Genomic DNA, 16062 nt, shown 5'->3' with positions numbered 1-16062 from the left:
ACATCTTCTCTAATACTGCTCAATGAATTTTCCTATAAAGTATCTAAATATTTCTTTATCAATGTGCGTTCTGATGGAATGCTGCGGTGACAGCATTTCTCTAGAAAACTTTTGAACTGGCTATTTTCAACTGCATTGAATAGTATGTGTGCTGCAACAATGCCTCGACACAGGCACTAACGTTTGTTTCAAATTCGATATATTTTTTAAATTTGCCTGGTGTTTAATCCCCGCAACATGCTGACTTAAGTGCGACCTCTGTTCAGAACGTACCTAAAAACAAAAAGAAAAATACTTTGTGGAAGAATTTACATACGAGATTTGCTTAGCAAAATTAACCTACATTAAGGCTTTATAAATAATATTTTTGCGTTTGCATGTGTCTGGTCCACGTTAACTCGGGGAAAACAGTGGCATCACCTGTGAGTCGGCGTAGAAGATAAATGGTTAACATTTGTTGGAAACATTGTAGTGAATAACTCTTCCGTCTGTAGATAAATCACGAAATTCTTGTAACCACTGACGAATCGGAGATGACTTGGAGTTGGTTACTTTCGGCATGCTTGACTTTCCACAAATAGACTGTCGCTGTGAAATATTTCACCACATCCAAGCAGCACGCTGACCAGCTGAATGAAGACAGTGCAGGTGTTTTAAACAGGCTATTCCGAGGGCAGGAAGGCGCTGGAGGCAGATAACAAGGCTTTTCCGTGCCCTGCCGGCCTATTTGACGGTTCACAGCGAGCGACAACACTTTACGGAGCAGGGCGGGTTGGAACAGTCCGGCGTATGTTTTCGTCGTCTGACTCACGATTGGCATTCACGCATGCAAACAAACCAGTCATCATTCAATTACTGTTTGCTAAGTAGCCAGGATGACCGGATTTTTAAAAATTAGTTACAATCAGGTGCTAACATGAAATTAGGTATTTTAGGTGCCCATACATGTCAGCATTAAACAAAAAACGCCATATTGCAACCGACAACAAAACACTACATGGTTGCCGATTTAAAAAGTTTGGGGGGGGGGGGGGGGCGTATAGAAGCATTCCGTCATAATTTACCTGTGACAGCGAGTTTGAAAACTTTCGCGTGTGCTGGGAGACCACACCTCGTGACAGCAGTGTAAGCTACAACGTAGCTTTACCATGACTGTCATTTTCGATATCTACCTATATAATTTGGTAGAATTAAGTACAAGTGAGATGACGTGCAGGAACAGCACATGCCTCATGAGCCAAGGATACATATGAGCGAAAGGGTATTGTAAAAATATTACTACAGTAGCTGCTTATGAGAGTAAGCAAAAGACTGATCAACGCTGCATTTAATGTATATCGGAGGTCCCACTCTCCTTGTTGATAAGTACAGGCACTGTAAAGTGGGGCAAGCGACGGAGGCTTTCGAGTGCCACAGAGAGCTGACAGGAAAGGGAATAAGAGAATGAGTTTCCGCAAAGTTATGTAAAAGGATGACAGATTACAGTCTCTCACTCGAAGACGGCCTTCATGACTCCTGATTCCTAAGAACGTGAGATACAAATTTTAAAATTGCTCAAAGTACAAATGGCGACGGAGTGCCTCCAGATGTTCGAAGGAAATCCAAGTTAATGGTGATCATTGTACTAGTGCAAACAGATAGAGATGAGAATAATGGAAAGGTGCTGTACCCAAAAGTGTTTAGTTATTTTAGAGAAATAAAGTTACACATCAAGATCCAAGATGATCAACACGATCTCCCGATTAAACATCAACAATAAAATAACAATATTTCTGAATGCCAAGCTCAGAAATCATTATGCAATAGTTAAACCTAAAGCGCTGTAAGCAGCGTGATACATTACAAGAAATAAATACAGTATAAAAAATTGGGAACCAAAGGTAGAGGAAAATTCTTGATCTGCTCAAAGAAACTAGAATCTGGCGAAGACAGCAAAAGCATATTTTGAGAATATTTAGTACAAAAATTTGAAAACTAAAGGAAGAAGAAACTACTTAGCTTGATTAAAAAAAAGTATGTGCAAATCATAAATAGAGATAAAAAACAAGGATAGAAAGAAAAGTAGATAAGTGTTGCCATACAGTGTGGATTAAACAACACCAATCGAATCTTTAACCTATTTTATAAATAACAAAACTATGAGGGCATTGTATGTAGACCTGAAAACAATAGATGTGGGAAGTGAAATTTGCAACCTGCCGTTTCAAGCTTTGCAACATCTAAAACCTCACAGCAAAAAGCTAAATTGAAAGTCAGGGAAAACATAGCTTAAAGAAGCAAATGACCATACCAAATACTGAGCAAAGCTTAACCCTAGCAATACCAACTCATTTTCCACAACGCACGTGAGGAGGAGTGCGGGTCTTTCTGTCCACCCTAAAAAAGGTTAAAAAACAAAATTGTTTAATTGTTGTTGACTTATATTAACAACACCTTTTTTTAGAGAGATACTGATCTGTAAGTGTGGTAAAGAACCTGAAAATACCCTTTCTGTAGACACTTAGCAATGTCTACGCATTTTCAATACTACCAAGCTCGGTAAAAAAATTTTAAAAATAAAAATTCCGTTGATTGTTGTTGACTTTTACTTACAATGGACTTTTTAAAGAGATACTGAAGTGTAAGTAAGTTCCTGAATCTCCAAATATTGAATATGACACTGACTGCGGAAAGTGACATCACTACTAAGACTTAACACAAAAATTTTAATTTAACTGAAAACTTTAAAGCATTTATGAAACCTGATACAAGAATTCATTAAAAACGATATTTTAAAATATAAAATAACTGACTGAATTACAATATTTTCTTAAGGTGGACATAGAATATCATCCTCCACTCCCATGTCATTGCAAGGATTAAATCGAAGAGAAAGAAGTATTTCAAATAGTGTGCATCTTAACGAAACGTTTAACAACTAAGAAGAAGGATATAACACAACATGGGAAATAACTGCTTCATAGAAGACACGTCCTCAGGCAAATGACCAGACAGTATCATGGGCGCTAATTTTCTTGAAGAAACAAAGTCTAAAGAAGCGTGTTCGAATCGTCACTGTCCCCAGAACATGGTACAAAAGAACGCCTCTGCCATTAATCACTTTGGGTGTGATAGCCCAGAATCACGCTACGGATAAAATTGAATATTGTGTAACAAACCAGTCATCAGTTTCAAATGACAAATCTCCTCGAAGTTATGGGAACGTCACTTATGAAACAGCTCATAAGAGAAGGGACGGATCAAACTACTCCGGTAATGCTTAGGTGGCAGGTAATAGACTCGGGAAAGCAATAAATGCTGTACTTTTAAGACTTGGATTGCGATTCCTTCTACATGGTGAACTGATCTTTATCTGAAATTGTGGCTTACAGCAGGAGCAGTGATATTCTCATTTATTGGCCGAGAAGACGGAAGCAATATGAAAAAGACGTAAGGATGAGAGAGAAGGAAAGTTTCCACCTGAGAATGGAATTCGCGCCATTCGACGTGCTGTTTGATGTTACTGAACAGGAAGCCATGCGCAGTAATGGAGAGTTCGCTCCGATGCTAGCCAGGGCCGCTCCCACGCGAGATGGGAAATGCACGGCGACCGCCAACCTTCACCCCGGGCAGCGGCAACCTCCGGGAATCGCGGACAAGTTCCCAGCGGCCGACGAGGGCTCACAGCTCCCACGCGAATACTGACTGCTCCAGCCGGCGGGGCAGGGCAGGTTCAGCTGTAGCTGCTAGCTGGCTCTGTGGCTGGCCACTCTGCTCGCTCCCCAACTGCTGGAAACACTTCTCACTCAAACCGTTTCTCTTACAGACCGAACACTTTTCAACACACGTCTTGCCGTTTCAGCTTCAGTACAGGACGACTAGTTTCATAATTTCGTGACAAAAAAACCGGGTAAGTGCGAGTAGGAATCATGCACCGAGGGTTCCCTGCAAATTTAATCATGTAGACCGTTCATTCACCCAGGGAATCGAGAATTTCAAGTTTTCGCCCGTTACCGATATCGATACTGGGCGTATCTTTTGATTGCACTGGCGTAGAAGCTTAAATGTTTAACACCGCAAAGGGGCCATGGATCTCCATATGTGACTTAATCTTCTGCTTCATGAGAAAAAGAAGTCTTAACAGACGAAGAGACAGACAGTCAGGTAGCAAATGACAAAAACTTTTTGTCAGGTGAGATAATAACATTATGAATTAACAATTTTCGGATTTTTTTCCTTCACTTTTATTGTGAAGGCCTGCTGTTTACCTATTTCATTATACTAGGTCATCGGGTAGTGTCCTATAGGTTTTGATGAGTGAGTTTACGAGTATAAAAATTTCTGAAGTAAACGGCCGCCTCTTTTGATTGCACTGAAATAGAAGCTTAATTTTTTTAAATCGCCAATAGACCATAGGCCTTAGTAGCTGACATAAATTTGAAACTGATACGTCTACCAGTTACTAAGGAAAAGGGATCTTAACAGACGGACGGATGGACAGTCAAATAACAAGTAACGGTTTTTTCCGAATGAGATAGCTATAAATTAACAACTTTCGGATTTCCCCCTTGGGTTGCACGTTGAATTCTTGGCTTTTCCCAAATTTCAAGATTCTATAAGCCAAAGGGAAGTATCCTATAGGATTTGGTGAGTGAGTTTGCTAGTATAAAAATATGTGACGGGATTGGTGTATCTTTTGATAGCATTGACTTAGCTTTCGCCTTTTACGCCGACAAGGGACTACATTCCGTGGTATGTGACATACATTTCAACTTGATTCGTCACGCCGTTCCAGAGAAATGGGGGTTTTAACAGACGGACGGGCAGATAGCTGAATGACAATTTTTTTTTCGTGTGATATAATTACAAATTAACAATTTTCGGATTTTTTCCTTCAGTTTTACTGTGAAACCTTGCTTCTTGCCAAATTTCATGATTCCAGGTCAGCAGGAAGTATCTTATAGATTTTGATGAGTGAGTTGTATCAAAATACGTGACGTAAGTGGCCGTACCTTTTGATTAGACTGACTTAAAAGTTCCCATTTTTTACACCGCCAAAGGACCACAGACTTTAGTATGTGCCAATATGATTCAACTTTATATGTCTACATGTTTCTGAGAAAATGGTCGGAGAGAGAGAGAGAGAGAGAGAGAGAGAGAGAGAGAGAGAGAGAGAGAGAGAGGCGGACACCCAAGTGATCCTAGAAGTACGGAACCCTTAAAAGTAAAACACATCGAAAATGTGAAACATCTTATAGCATAATTACCAACGACGGCAGGCAGGTCAAAAAATTATGTTTCTTTTGAACAAACGTTGTAGAACATATAATTTCTTCCATTAGTAACAGAGATATAAGCCAGCAGAGTACATGGCGATATTCAGGAATAAGCCTCATCCACAAATGGAGCGGAGAAAGTCCAAATTCCAATTAAGCCACCGCGATCGAAGCTTGAAGACCATACCTGCTGCTCAGGACGGGGACTATTCACTACTGTGAGTCGTACAGATTTAGTACGAATTCGTTCACCAATAAATTTATACCATTTACATGCTTCTGTGCTCTATGTGCCCTTGTTTGGTCCAGTCATTGTTTTCGTACATTTCCCGGCAAGAAGTCTCAATGACTGTGATTATTGCCAACGTGTATTGCACATCCAGCTTCGCAGGAGTCCGGACAATAAATTCAAGAAATATTTCCATTTTGTCTCTATATTGCTCACTCATCACTTAAGCGAGGAACAAAGGACATAGTGTTATTACGATTCATGTTCTCCATGCCACTGCATTTCAAAAGAAAAGATCTACCGGATACAGCATAAGAAAGAGATAGTTTTCAGGAATCACAACTGTCAGGAATGCTTCGGCAGTTACATTTGATTTGCTTCCAATGGTAGCGTCATCTTACACATGTTTCCAATTGTGTGTCAATTAGGGATAAGTTCTGGTGACAAAAGTGCACCGTTTCTTCTATGTACTGTTCAGATTCGTATTTTACAGTCTTCGGGGGTGAACACTTCTACAACATCCAGATCACCCCGTACCACTATCTGCATACTGACCGACACAAAATTCATAGTTACCAGCGATCTAATATAGTACAGGGTTATTACAAATGATTGAAGCGATTTCACAGCTCTACAATAACTTTATTATTTGAGATATTTTCACAATGCTTTGCACACACATACAAAAACTCAAAAAGTTTTTTTAGGCATTCACAAATGTTCGATATGTGCCCCTTCAGTGATTCGGCAGACATCAAGCCGATAAACAAGTTCCTCCCACACTCGGCGCAGCATGTCGCCATCAATGAGTTCGAAAGCATCGTTGATGCGAGCTCGCAGTTCTGGCACGTTTCTTGGTAGAGGAGGTTTAAACACTGAATCTTTCACATAACCCCACAGAAAGAAATAGCATGGCGTTAAGTCGGGAGAGCATAGAGGCCATGACATGAATTGCTGATCATGATCTCCACCGCGCCGAAAATTCAAAGCGTTTGACTTTGTCATAGGGTGTCAGGGCTTGTAGCAATTGTAAACGGTAAGGCTTCTGCTTTAGCTTTTTCTGTAAGATTTTCCAAACCGTTGGCTGTGGTACGTTTAGCTCCCTGCTTGCTTTATTCGTCGACTTCCGCGGGCTACGCGTGAAACTTGCCCGCACGCGTTCAACCGTTTCTTCGCTCACTGCAGGCCGACCCATTTAGATTTCCCCTTACAGAGGCATCCAGAAGCTTTAAACTGCGCATACCATCGCCGAATGGAGTTAGCAGTTGGTGGATCTTTGTTGAACTTCGTCCTGAAGTGTCGTTGCACTGTTATGACTGACTGATGAGAGTGCATATCAAGCACGACATACGCTTTCTCGACTCCTGTCGCCATTTTGTCTCGCTGCGCTCTCGAGCGCTCTGGCGGCAGAAACCTGTAGTGCGGCTTCAGCCGAACAAAACTTTATGAGTTTTTCTACATATCTGTAGTGTGCCGTGACCATATGTCAATGAAAGGAGCTACAGTGAATTTATGAAATCGCTTCAATAATTTACAATAGCCCTGTACATAGTCTCCACCAGTGGCGGTCTCTGTGTAAGAGCACAAGAGCACGTGAACGCCGTAACTTTGACATTTATTGGCTACTTTTATCTGAATGCTGTTAAACGTAACATAGAGGTTGCAGTCCGGAAGATACGGCACTTAAATCTACCGCGCTACTACTCCTCTGTACTCCGTGAAACTTGGCATCAGGGTCGCTCGCACACCTTCAGTTGTGCACGTTTTACGGAGCTTTTCCGAATGCGCAACTCGCGTAACGTAATTGCATTACGGGTCGAATACATACGGATTTGATAAAACAACGTCCTCGGTTCATGACGTGCACATCTATTATCCGTTCATCATAAGAATAAACCTGATGTAAACATTGCTCAGTTGGTAGAGCATTTTCCCACGAAAGGCACAGGTCCTGAGTTCGTGTCTCCGTCCGGTACACAGCTTTAATCTGCCAGGAAGTTACACATCAGTGCACACACTGCTGCAGAGTGAAAATCTCATTGCCGGCCGAAGTGGCCGGGTTAAAGGCGCTGCAGTCTGGAACCGCAAGACCGCTACGGTCGCAGGTTCGAATCCTGCCTCGGGCATGGATGTTTGTGATGTCCTTAGGTTAGTTAGGTTTAACTAGTTCTAAGTTCTAGGGGACTAATGACCTCAGCAGTTGAGTCCCATAGTGCTCAGAGCCATTTGAACCATTTTTGAAAATCTCATTCTGGGAACAGAAAAGTAAATTACGAGGAAAAGTTAGCCGCAAAGGAACGAGGCCCTACGAGAACAGATCCTTTGACTGGGAGTGTGCCGAAATCAAAATGCGCAGTTAGCACAAGTTGTTATGTGGGTACAGCGTAAGAATATTTGATTTTCAGCCCAGAAATAAATTCGTGAACTAAAATATCTATTAGGGATCTTGTAAATTTGTCCGAAAAAATGGAAAAGCGAGAGAATCCCCATTTACACACAAATGCGAAATGGAGAGTTGTGAAAGCTTACACATTATTCCGTTATTGTTCTAAAGTGAACTTAATTATGTACAAAATAAAAAGAATTCCACAAAAAATTCTTTCTTCTGTCAGATAAGTTATTTATCTTCATCTTATTATTATGGTTACTACTATTATTATTATTATTATTATTGATAGTGGCTGTCGTATGAACTTGTTGGTAAGCATAACTGTCATACAGCAGATACTATTTACGACCCGCCACTGATCTCCACGCACCATTCCTTCAAGGCTTAAGGTACAGGCGGTAAAGCATCTATGCATTCTAACAACAAATAACTTTGTATAGCATGCTACTCGTGAACTTGGCATCACGCTAGCAGGGGATGTGGGGAGAACATACAGGGTTTGCTGCGAGAAGAGGTGGAGTGTGAGGGTGGGGGGATAAACTCCGCCTCCATATACTGCAAGTAAGTAGTGCAAAGTTAGCACAAATCTGTACTGTGAGCTTCCACGAACTCCTGATATCCGGCCTACTTTTCTAAATTGAAGCATAAGATAACCCCGCGATTGGTCAACAATCGCATCACAAATCAAAACACATCAACGACAGCGTAGCTCATTTTCAGCGAAAACGCAAACGACAATGCAGTCAACACCAGCTGAAAGTACGCTGCACTATTGGCAATGAACATCTGCAGGTCACAACCGCACAAAGTCTCCCAACTGCTAGCGATCAGAAGTGGGAGTCCGTGTTTCCCACGAAATAATACGACATAATCGACACAATGGAGGTAAGAGTACGCAGCGACACCCTTTGCATTTTACTTGACTTATATATGTAAGTACGCCCAGAAACCCATTGGGGATATGACTATTACGTAACACAGCTTTTCTGAATTCATCTTGAAGTTTAAGTTAATACAATGAAAAGTGTGTTAAATATGGCACGAGTGTTACACACTGTAGCGTGTAGCCGATTCGGAGAACGTTGTTATTGAAACTTTAATTAATCTTTTCTTATTTCGTTTAACCGGGCGACAGTCACTTTTTTTACTTTTGCAATTACCGGTTTCAGTTGTGATTTATGGCACCTTCAACTTCAGTACAGCAGCATAAAACGCGTAACTCGAAGGCGAATCCTTTTGCAGACTATTTGTGAAGGAAGAAACAGTTTTTGGTTTTAGGCTAAATAAAATGAAAAAATACAGATAATGTATCGTTAGTCATGAAAATAATAACGATTGCAGCTCAATGCTCGATGTTCTACAATAATAGCTTGCACACCTCCCTCGCCAATATCCGCTGACTGCTGCGATTGCAGTGGCAACGTTGCTCATGGAATCAGTGCAATTTTCGAACGCACTGATCTTACACATCCTAAAACACTCACATGTAAACTAAAGAATGCGTATTTAGTTTTTAAACTATTGAAACCTCCTATGACAGTGTAGTATGGGAGATTTCAGAGAATGGAAAGAAATTAGTATTTAACATCTTATCGATGATTACGTCATTAAAGACAAGGGAGCACGAGATCAATAGGTGGATGCACGTTGGCAGTTTTATTTTCAAAGCAACCATACGGACATCTGCCTTGTGGTTATGAGAAGCTTCGTGAAGCGTACCTCTGGAACGCCGTCTCCCAAATGCGGTCCAGTATCTTAGTACGGCGCCACTACGCTTCGCCCTATTTGGAATAATAGATTTTCCCAATATCCAGTACATAAAGGCCTACGGCGCGAGAGCTGATATTGTATTCTGTTTTTCTGCGCTACGAAATGAGAAATGTTGTTTATCTCTAGAATATAACAACAATATTGCTAAGAGTTTATTGCGAGCATATTGTTGTCACTGTTTGCATCCAGCCCGTTCATTACCTGGATTCGTGGAAATATTTACAGGGAGAACCAAAATCCAATCGGACGCCAGTGCGCGCTTCTTGCATACTAACAATACAAAATTGTCTTTTAACAAAATTTCGTCCCGTGCATATTTTCGGTGGAACTGACGCCATAGAAAATCAGTTTGCCAACTATGTAATCACCTGAATGACACATATCTTCATTCAGTACTTAGTCGGTGTGTTGCTCATTTAGTGCACTGGATATGACGAGAGTTATTCGTTAGAATACTTCAATTCGAGAATTCGATTCAGGGGCCAGGTGTAATTTTTTTTATTTCTCATTTTGAATGATCTACTCAATAATGTTGTAGTATACTGTTTCTTAAACGATTCGTATCCCTCAATTACAGTATTTTTTACGTTTAATATAACAAAGGACGTTCCAGAAAAATTCATAATCAATCAAAAATTAATTAGATACCTGTCCTAGGACAGAAATAACTACGAAACGTATCAGTGTGGAGGTGTTAAAAGTAATGTATTTAGTAAAAGCGACCTTTTTTTGTAATTCTGGAGAACTGAAGAAGCTATGTTGGTATGGGTCGAACGACATGGTAGGATATATTTCCTGGAGGAGAATTGAGTAAACGTTCAAAGACAAAATACTTCTTAAAAATGGAGTAATAAAAACCATTGTACTCTCATTTCTACGTTGGTATTAAATAATTGTCCGTGTTTTGAGTTAGACCAGCTGTAATTACTGTATAACCACCGAGAAGTCGGATACCATACCACGTAGTTATTACACCTAGATTCGAAAACGAACTCTTTAACACATCCCCTACCCACTCCACTAACTGGCCAGCACACCTACAGAGTACTGAGTGAAGGCATTGTCGCACATATTATTTCAGTGTTGCCAAACGGCCTTTCTCTGACTTTCATCACAGACATTTTTGTATTGTTAGTACGCAAGGGATGGCGCTGCGGCGTCCGAGTGCGCGAGTTTTCGTTCACACAGTGCACAATTATGTTAATTCTGACACCTTCTATAGCTCATGCAGCAAGAGTGTGTCAGCAATACATCTTTGATTTCATCCTTTTAAGCAGAATGTCGTCTGTTTCGGTTGTAGGTAGGTTTTGTTTTGTCCTTGCAGTAAAAACGTATTCTCCCTCCAGCTCCATAGCCATTCTAGAATGTGGTCAATAATCGAGCGTTTTTGCCCGCGTTGCTCTCCGGCGTGCAGTCGAACTCAAGGTCTCGCACATGTCGAGACAGTATTATGTCACTGTATAGATCGCTCAGCTCTCACACTTGTTTCGAGGGACAGTGACTGACCTGTTATTTTGGAAACAGACAAACTCGAGGTTTTTTGTATATAGACGATACAACTCAGTTTTAGAGAACGAACTATTCGTTCTGCGGTGGAATGTGCACATAATCTGCGCTGTGTCCGAGTCATATTGCGTTACGGGACTTGTGAGAGGTCAGCGAGGACGGAACGTAGCTTTACCAAAGGATGTGGGATCTTCGAGGCCACCGTAACAAAAGGAAGTCAGTTGTGACGGAGGGCCAAGCACCCTGGGTCAGAGCTTTCCCAACGAAAGGCAAGGTTCGAGTCAGAGACCGGCATACATTTTTAACCTGTCACGGCAACTCAGTGCGTGTAGGCCGAAATTATACTGAAGGCACTACGGGCAAGTTTGGGCATCATACAGCGAATCTCTATTTTTTAAAGATTGTTTTAAAATGTTTTCTCATTAGCAGTTTTGAATCCGAATCAAACTTACCACAACGTTCTATAACACATGCAAACATAGTCTATAAAGACTTAACTATAATGCATTCCTTCAAATCAAGGGCGCCCGTACGTTAGTTGTTGGAGTAGGGCGGGGGGGCTAGGCCTGGAGTATTTTTTATTATTTTGGAAGACGTAAGGCGACTTGTAAGTAGCCACAAAAGGTTCTGCTTCCGACGCTGTTAAAACCTCTGTAATACCGAGTTTTAAATCATTTTCTTGAAAGACAATAACTGACTACATTATATTTCTTTTTCTTCCCCTGAGAGATAGGGGAGGCGGTGGTGGGGCCGCCGCGGATCCCTCTTGTCCTTGGGTATGCACGCCCTTGCTTCAACTAGTCCAGTATTTTTTGTCAATTAAGGACAGCATCAATCCCATATGTTTTCGCTGCAGTTACGAATCGGTTAGCCGTGTGTTTTTGTTGACACTGTCATGTGCTCGCCAGAGTTGTGGCCGACGGCGGGAGGCGTGCTGTTTGGTTTTGGCCGGTGATGCGAGCGGCAGGTGGGTGCAGGCAACGTCTTGTCCTGTGGCGCGGGTTAGCGACCCGGCTGGCTGTGCCTTCGCCGGCCCGGCCCGGCCTTGACCACGGCGCGGCGCACGTGCGACTCGACTACACAGTCTCTGGACTCACCCGGTGCGGCGCCCGCAGAAGACGGTGGACGGCGGCGATCTGCGTGGCCAGGGGCAAGCCAGTGCTGAACGTGTGCAGCGGCGGCCGCGCCGGTTCCGGGAACGAGCTGCAGTACGCGAACGGGTCCACGTCGTCCAGGAACTGCACGCGGCACGTCAGCCCGTCGCCCTCCATGCTCACCATCGCTCTCGCCTCGCCCTCCTGTCGCCGCGACCTCCGCGCACAGACTGGAGCCGCGACTGTGGCGAGTTGCAGGTGCGACGCGAAGCTGCGCGACACTAGCGCTACCGGCGGGACGGAGCGCAACTGCCGTCGCCAGGTGTGCGCCGTGGTCGCGCTGCCGACAGCGTCTACGCTGACCGCTCCTCTTACGACAGGGGAGAGAAGCCTCTTTACTGGAGACTTAGCCCACGACATATACAGGGTGTTACAAAAAGGTACGACCAAACTTTCAGGGAACATTCCTCACACACAAATAGAGAAAAGATGTTATGTGACATGTGTCCGGAAACGCCATGTTAGAGCTCATTTTAGTTTCGTCAGTATGTACTGTACTTCCTCGATTCACCGCCAGTTAGCCCAATTGAAGGAAGGTAATGCTGACTTCGGTGCTTGTGTTGACATGCGACTCATTGCTCTAAAGTACTAGCATCAAGCACATCAGTACGTAGCATCAACAGGTTAGTGCTCATCACGAACGTGGTTTTGCAGTCAGTGCAATGTTTACAAATGCGGAATGGCAGATGCCCATTTGATGTATGGATTAGCACGAGGCAATAGCCGTGGCGCGGTACGTTTGTATCGAGACAGATTTCCAGAACGAAGGTGTCCCGACAGGAAGACGTTCGAAGCAATTGATCGGCGTCTTAGGGAGCACGGAACATTCCAGCCTATGACTCGCGGCTGGGGAAGACCTAGAGCGACGAGGACACCTGCAATGGACGAGGCAATTCTTCGTGCAGTTGACGATAACCCTAATGTCAGCGTCAGAGAATTTGTTGCTGTACAAGGTAACGTTGACCACGTCACTGTATGGAGAGTGCAGTTGTTTCCGTACCATGTACAGCGTGTGCAGGCACTATCAGCAGCTGATTGGCCTGCACGGGTACACCTCTGCGAATGGTTCATCCAACAATGTGTCAATCCTCATTTAAGTGCAAATGTTCTCTTTACGGATGAGGTTTCATTCCAACGTGGTCAAATTGTAAATTTTCACAATCAACATGTGTGGGCTGACGAGAATCCGCTCGCAGTTGTGCAATCACGTAATCAACACAGATTTTCTGTGAACGTTTGGGCAGGCATTGTTGGTGATGTATTGATTGGGCCCCACGTTCTTCCACCTACGCTCAATGGAGCACGTTATCATGATTTCATATGGGATACTCTACCTGTGCTGCTAGAACATGTGCCTTTACAAGTACGACATAACATGTGGTTCATGCACGATGGAGCTCCTGCACATTTCAGTCGAAGTGTTCGTACGCTTCTCAACAACAGATTCGGTGACCGATGGATTGGTAGAGGAGGACCAATTCCATGGCCTCCACGCTCTCCTGACCTCAACCCTCTTGACTTTCATTTATGGGGGCATTTGAAAGCTCTTGTCTACGGAACCCCGGTACCAAATGTAGAGACTTTTTGTGCTCGTATTGTGGACGGCTGTGATACAATACGCCATTGTCCAGGGCTGCATCAGCGCATCAGGGATTCCATGCGACGGAGGGTGGATGCATGTATCCTCGCTAACGGAGGACATTTTGAAGATTTCCTGTAACAAAGTGTTTGAAGTCACGCTGGTACGTTATGTTGCTGTGTGTTTCCATTGCATGATTAATGTGATTTGAAGAAAAGTAATCAAATGAGCTCTAACATGGAAAGTAAGCGTTTCCGGACACATGTCCACATAACATGTGAGGAAAGTTTGGCCGTACCTTTTTGTAACACACAGTATAGTCTGCGAGAAGTGACAGGTAGGCTGTGTGACGTCACGAAGTCGATGCCTTGCCAGGGAAAGTTTTACGTCAAATCCCATCTTAATCTTGGAAATAACGTAGATTACTGTCGATATTTTGAACGTTCTTTTTAATAAGATAGGTTATCGCCTCCGAGAACCATAGCAAGAACCAATATGTGGTGTTGACGATGTCAGATCCGTTACTTGAGAAACTTTGCCAAGTCCCTAATGCAGTGGGAAAAGTTCACCACTACCGTTATCTACATCTACATTTATACTCCGCAAGCCACCCAACGGTGTGTGGCGGAGGGCACTTTACGTGCCACTGTCATTACCTCCCTTTCCTGTTCCAGTCGCGTATGGTTCGCGGGAAGACTGCCGGAAAGCCTCCGTGCGCGCTCGAATCTCTCTAATTTTACATTCGTGATCTCTTTGGGGTCCTCGGGAGGTATAAGTAAGGGGAAGCAATATACTCGATACCTCATCCAGAAAAGCACCCTCTCGAAACCTGCACAGCAAGCTACACCGCGATGCAGAGCGCCTCTCTTGCAGAGTCTGCCATTTGAGTTTGCTAAACATCTCTGTAATGTATCACGCTTACCAAATAAGCCTGTGGCAAAACGTCGCCGTTCTTCTTTGGATTTTCTCTATCTCCTCTGTCAACCCGACCTGGTACGGATCCCACATCATACTTCCTCTAAGCGTAATTGAAAACTTACATCTGACACTCTTTTTTCTTTGATGCCTACGTGCAACAACAACAACAATCAGTCATTTAATTGAATACAATTTTAATGCGGTGCAAATATTTGTTACTAGCGGTAGTGCCCGAGATGTTTAGTATCTTCCACACACAAAGTGATTAGCTCTGCCCTCGTCCATACTCACAGCGAACGCAAGCCGCTTGGGAAACTACAGTCGCTTTAAATCGAAGGGCGTGTTTCAATCACTGGGGATCAACGGAATGCGACAAATAAATGCTTCTCCACCTGCATGAAAAGACGATAAGTTGCACCATCTGTGGTTACATTTTGCGATAGCTACCACATGTGTTTTTGGAGAATTCGTCTTCTATTGTTTCAGCCCAGTTTTCACTGTTTTAAGTAGGCCATGTCTGAATACAACATACAGTGTTCAAACAATTTACGTCACAGTTCGGCAATTCTGGTATTCTCTTCCGTCTTTTGATCGGCGGAAACGCTGCAGTATTGCGCTGCAAAGGTGTATCATCACTAGACCTCGGACTTTAAGGTTCTCAAAATCTTAAATTAGGTACTTAAAATAGGTTCTATCACTTACAAAAATAGGTTATAAAAATCAGAAAATAGGTGAACAAAATCTGACGTTTTATTCTCTGTAAAGATAAATACATTGACAAAAATCCACATTATATTATTGACCAAGTCCATAATTACAGTGACAGTAAATAACCAACACTTTCTTCAGATCTTCCGTTGAAAAACTGCATATCTTGTCTGTTAATAGAATCTTATCTGCTGAGAACAAGCGTTCCACGTCAACAGATGTCACCGGAGCATATTTAAATGACGGTATTAGGCACAGTGTGACCGCACACTCATGTTCTGTTGATTTACCTGATACGATGTCAGCCACTGTTCAGAGTGTGTCAATCCTGGTATTTTTTTTTGTAGCACTGTCTTTAGTTTTTCACTAACTCCCATACCAATAGAGCCCGGGACCAAGTTGACTTTTCTGTCGCCTCTTCAATCAATTGTAGTTGCATATAGACGGGTTTTCCTGAACACTTTAGAGCTTTAATAATACGGATAAAAAATGCATAATGAGATTTTATGTATGCAATGTCGTTGGAAATTGTTGGGTCCTTTAGAAGATCTTTA

General features: G+C 42.8%; 1 protein-coding gene across 5 annotated transcripts in view; it reads right to left on the bottom strand.

Moving 5' to 3' along the window:
- The window catches only part of LOC124796334 (FH1/FH2 domain-containing protein 3), a 646429-nt gene that overhangs the window by 505762 nt on the left and 124605 nt on the right, over positions 1-16062 (bottom strand). The window contains exon 1 of one of the 5 annotated variants that reach the window (XM_047260470.1): positions 12247-12458. The exons of the other annotated variants lie outside the window; for them this stretch is intronic. Within the exon in view, the coding sequence (XP_047116426.1) occupies positions 12247-12429 (183 nt within the window). The 5' untranslated portion in view covers positions 12430-12458. Of the gene's footprint in view, positions 1-12246; positions 12459-16062 lie in introns of those variants that run through there. 5 annotated transcript variants of the gene reach the window in all.

This window comes from Schistocerca piceifrons, chromosome 4, assembly GCF_021461385.2.
Source record: "Schistocerca piceifrons isolate TAMUIC-IGC-003096 chromosome 4, iqSchPice1.1, whole genome shotgun sequence".
Classification (NCBI taxonomy): Eukaryota; Metazoa; Arthropoda; class Insecta; order Orthoptera; family Acrididae; genus Schistocerca; species Schistocerca piceifrons.
Note: the sequence above shows the minus strand (reverse complement) of the source record. Positions and strands in the feature narration are given on the sequence as shown.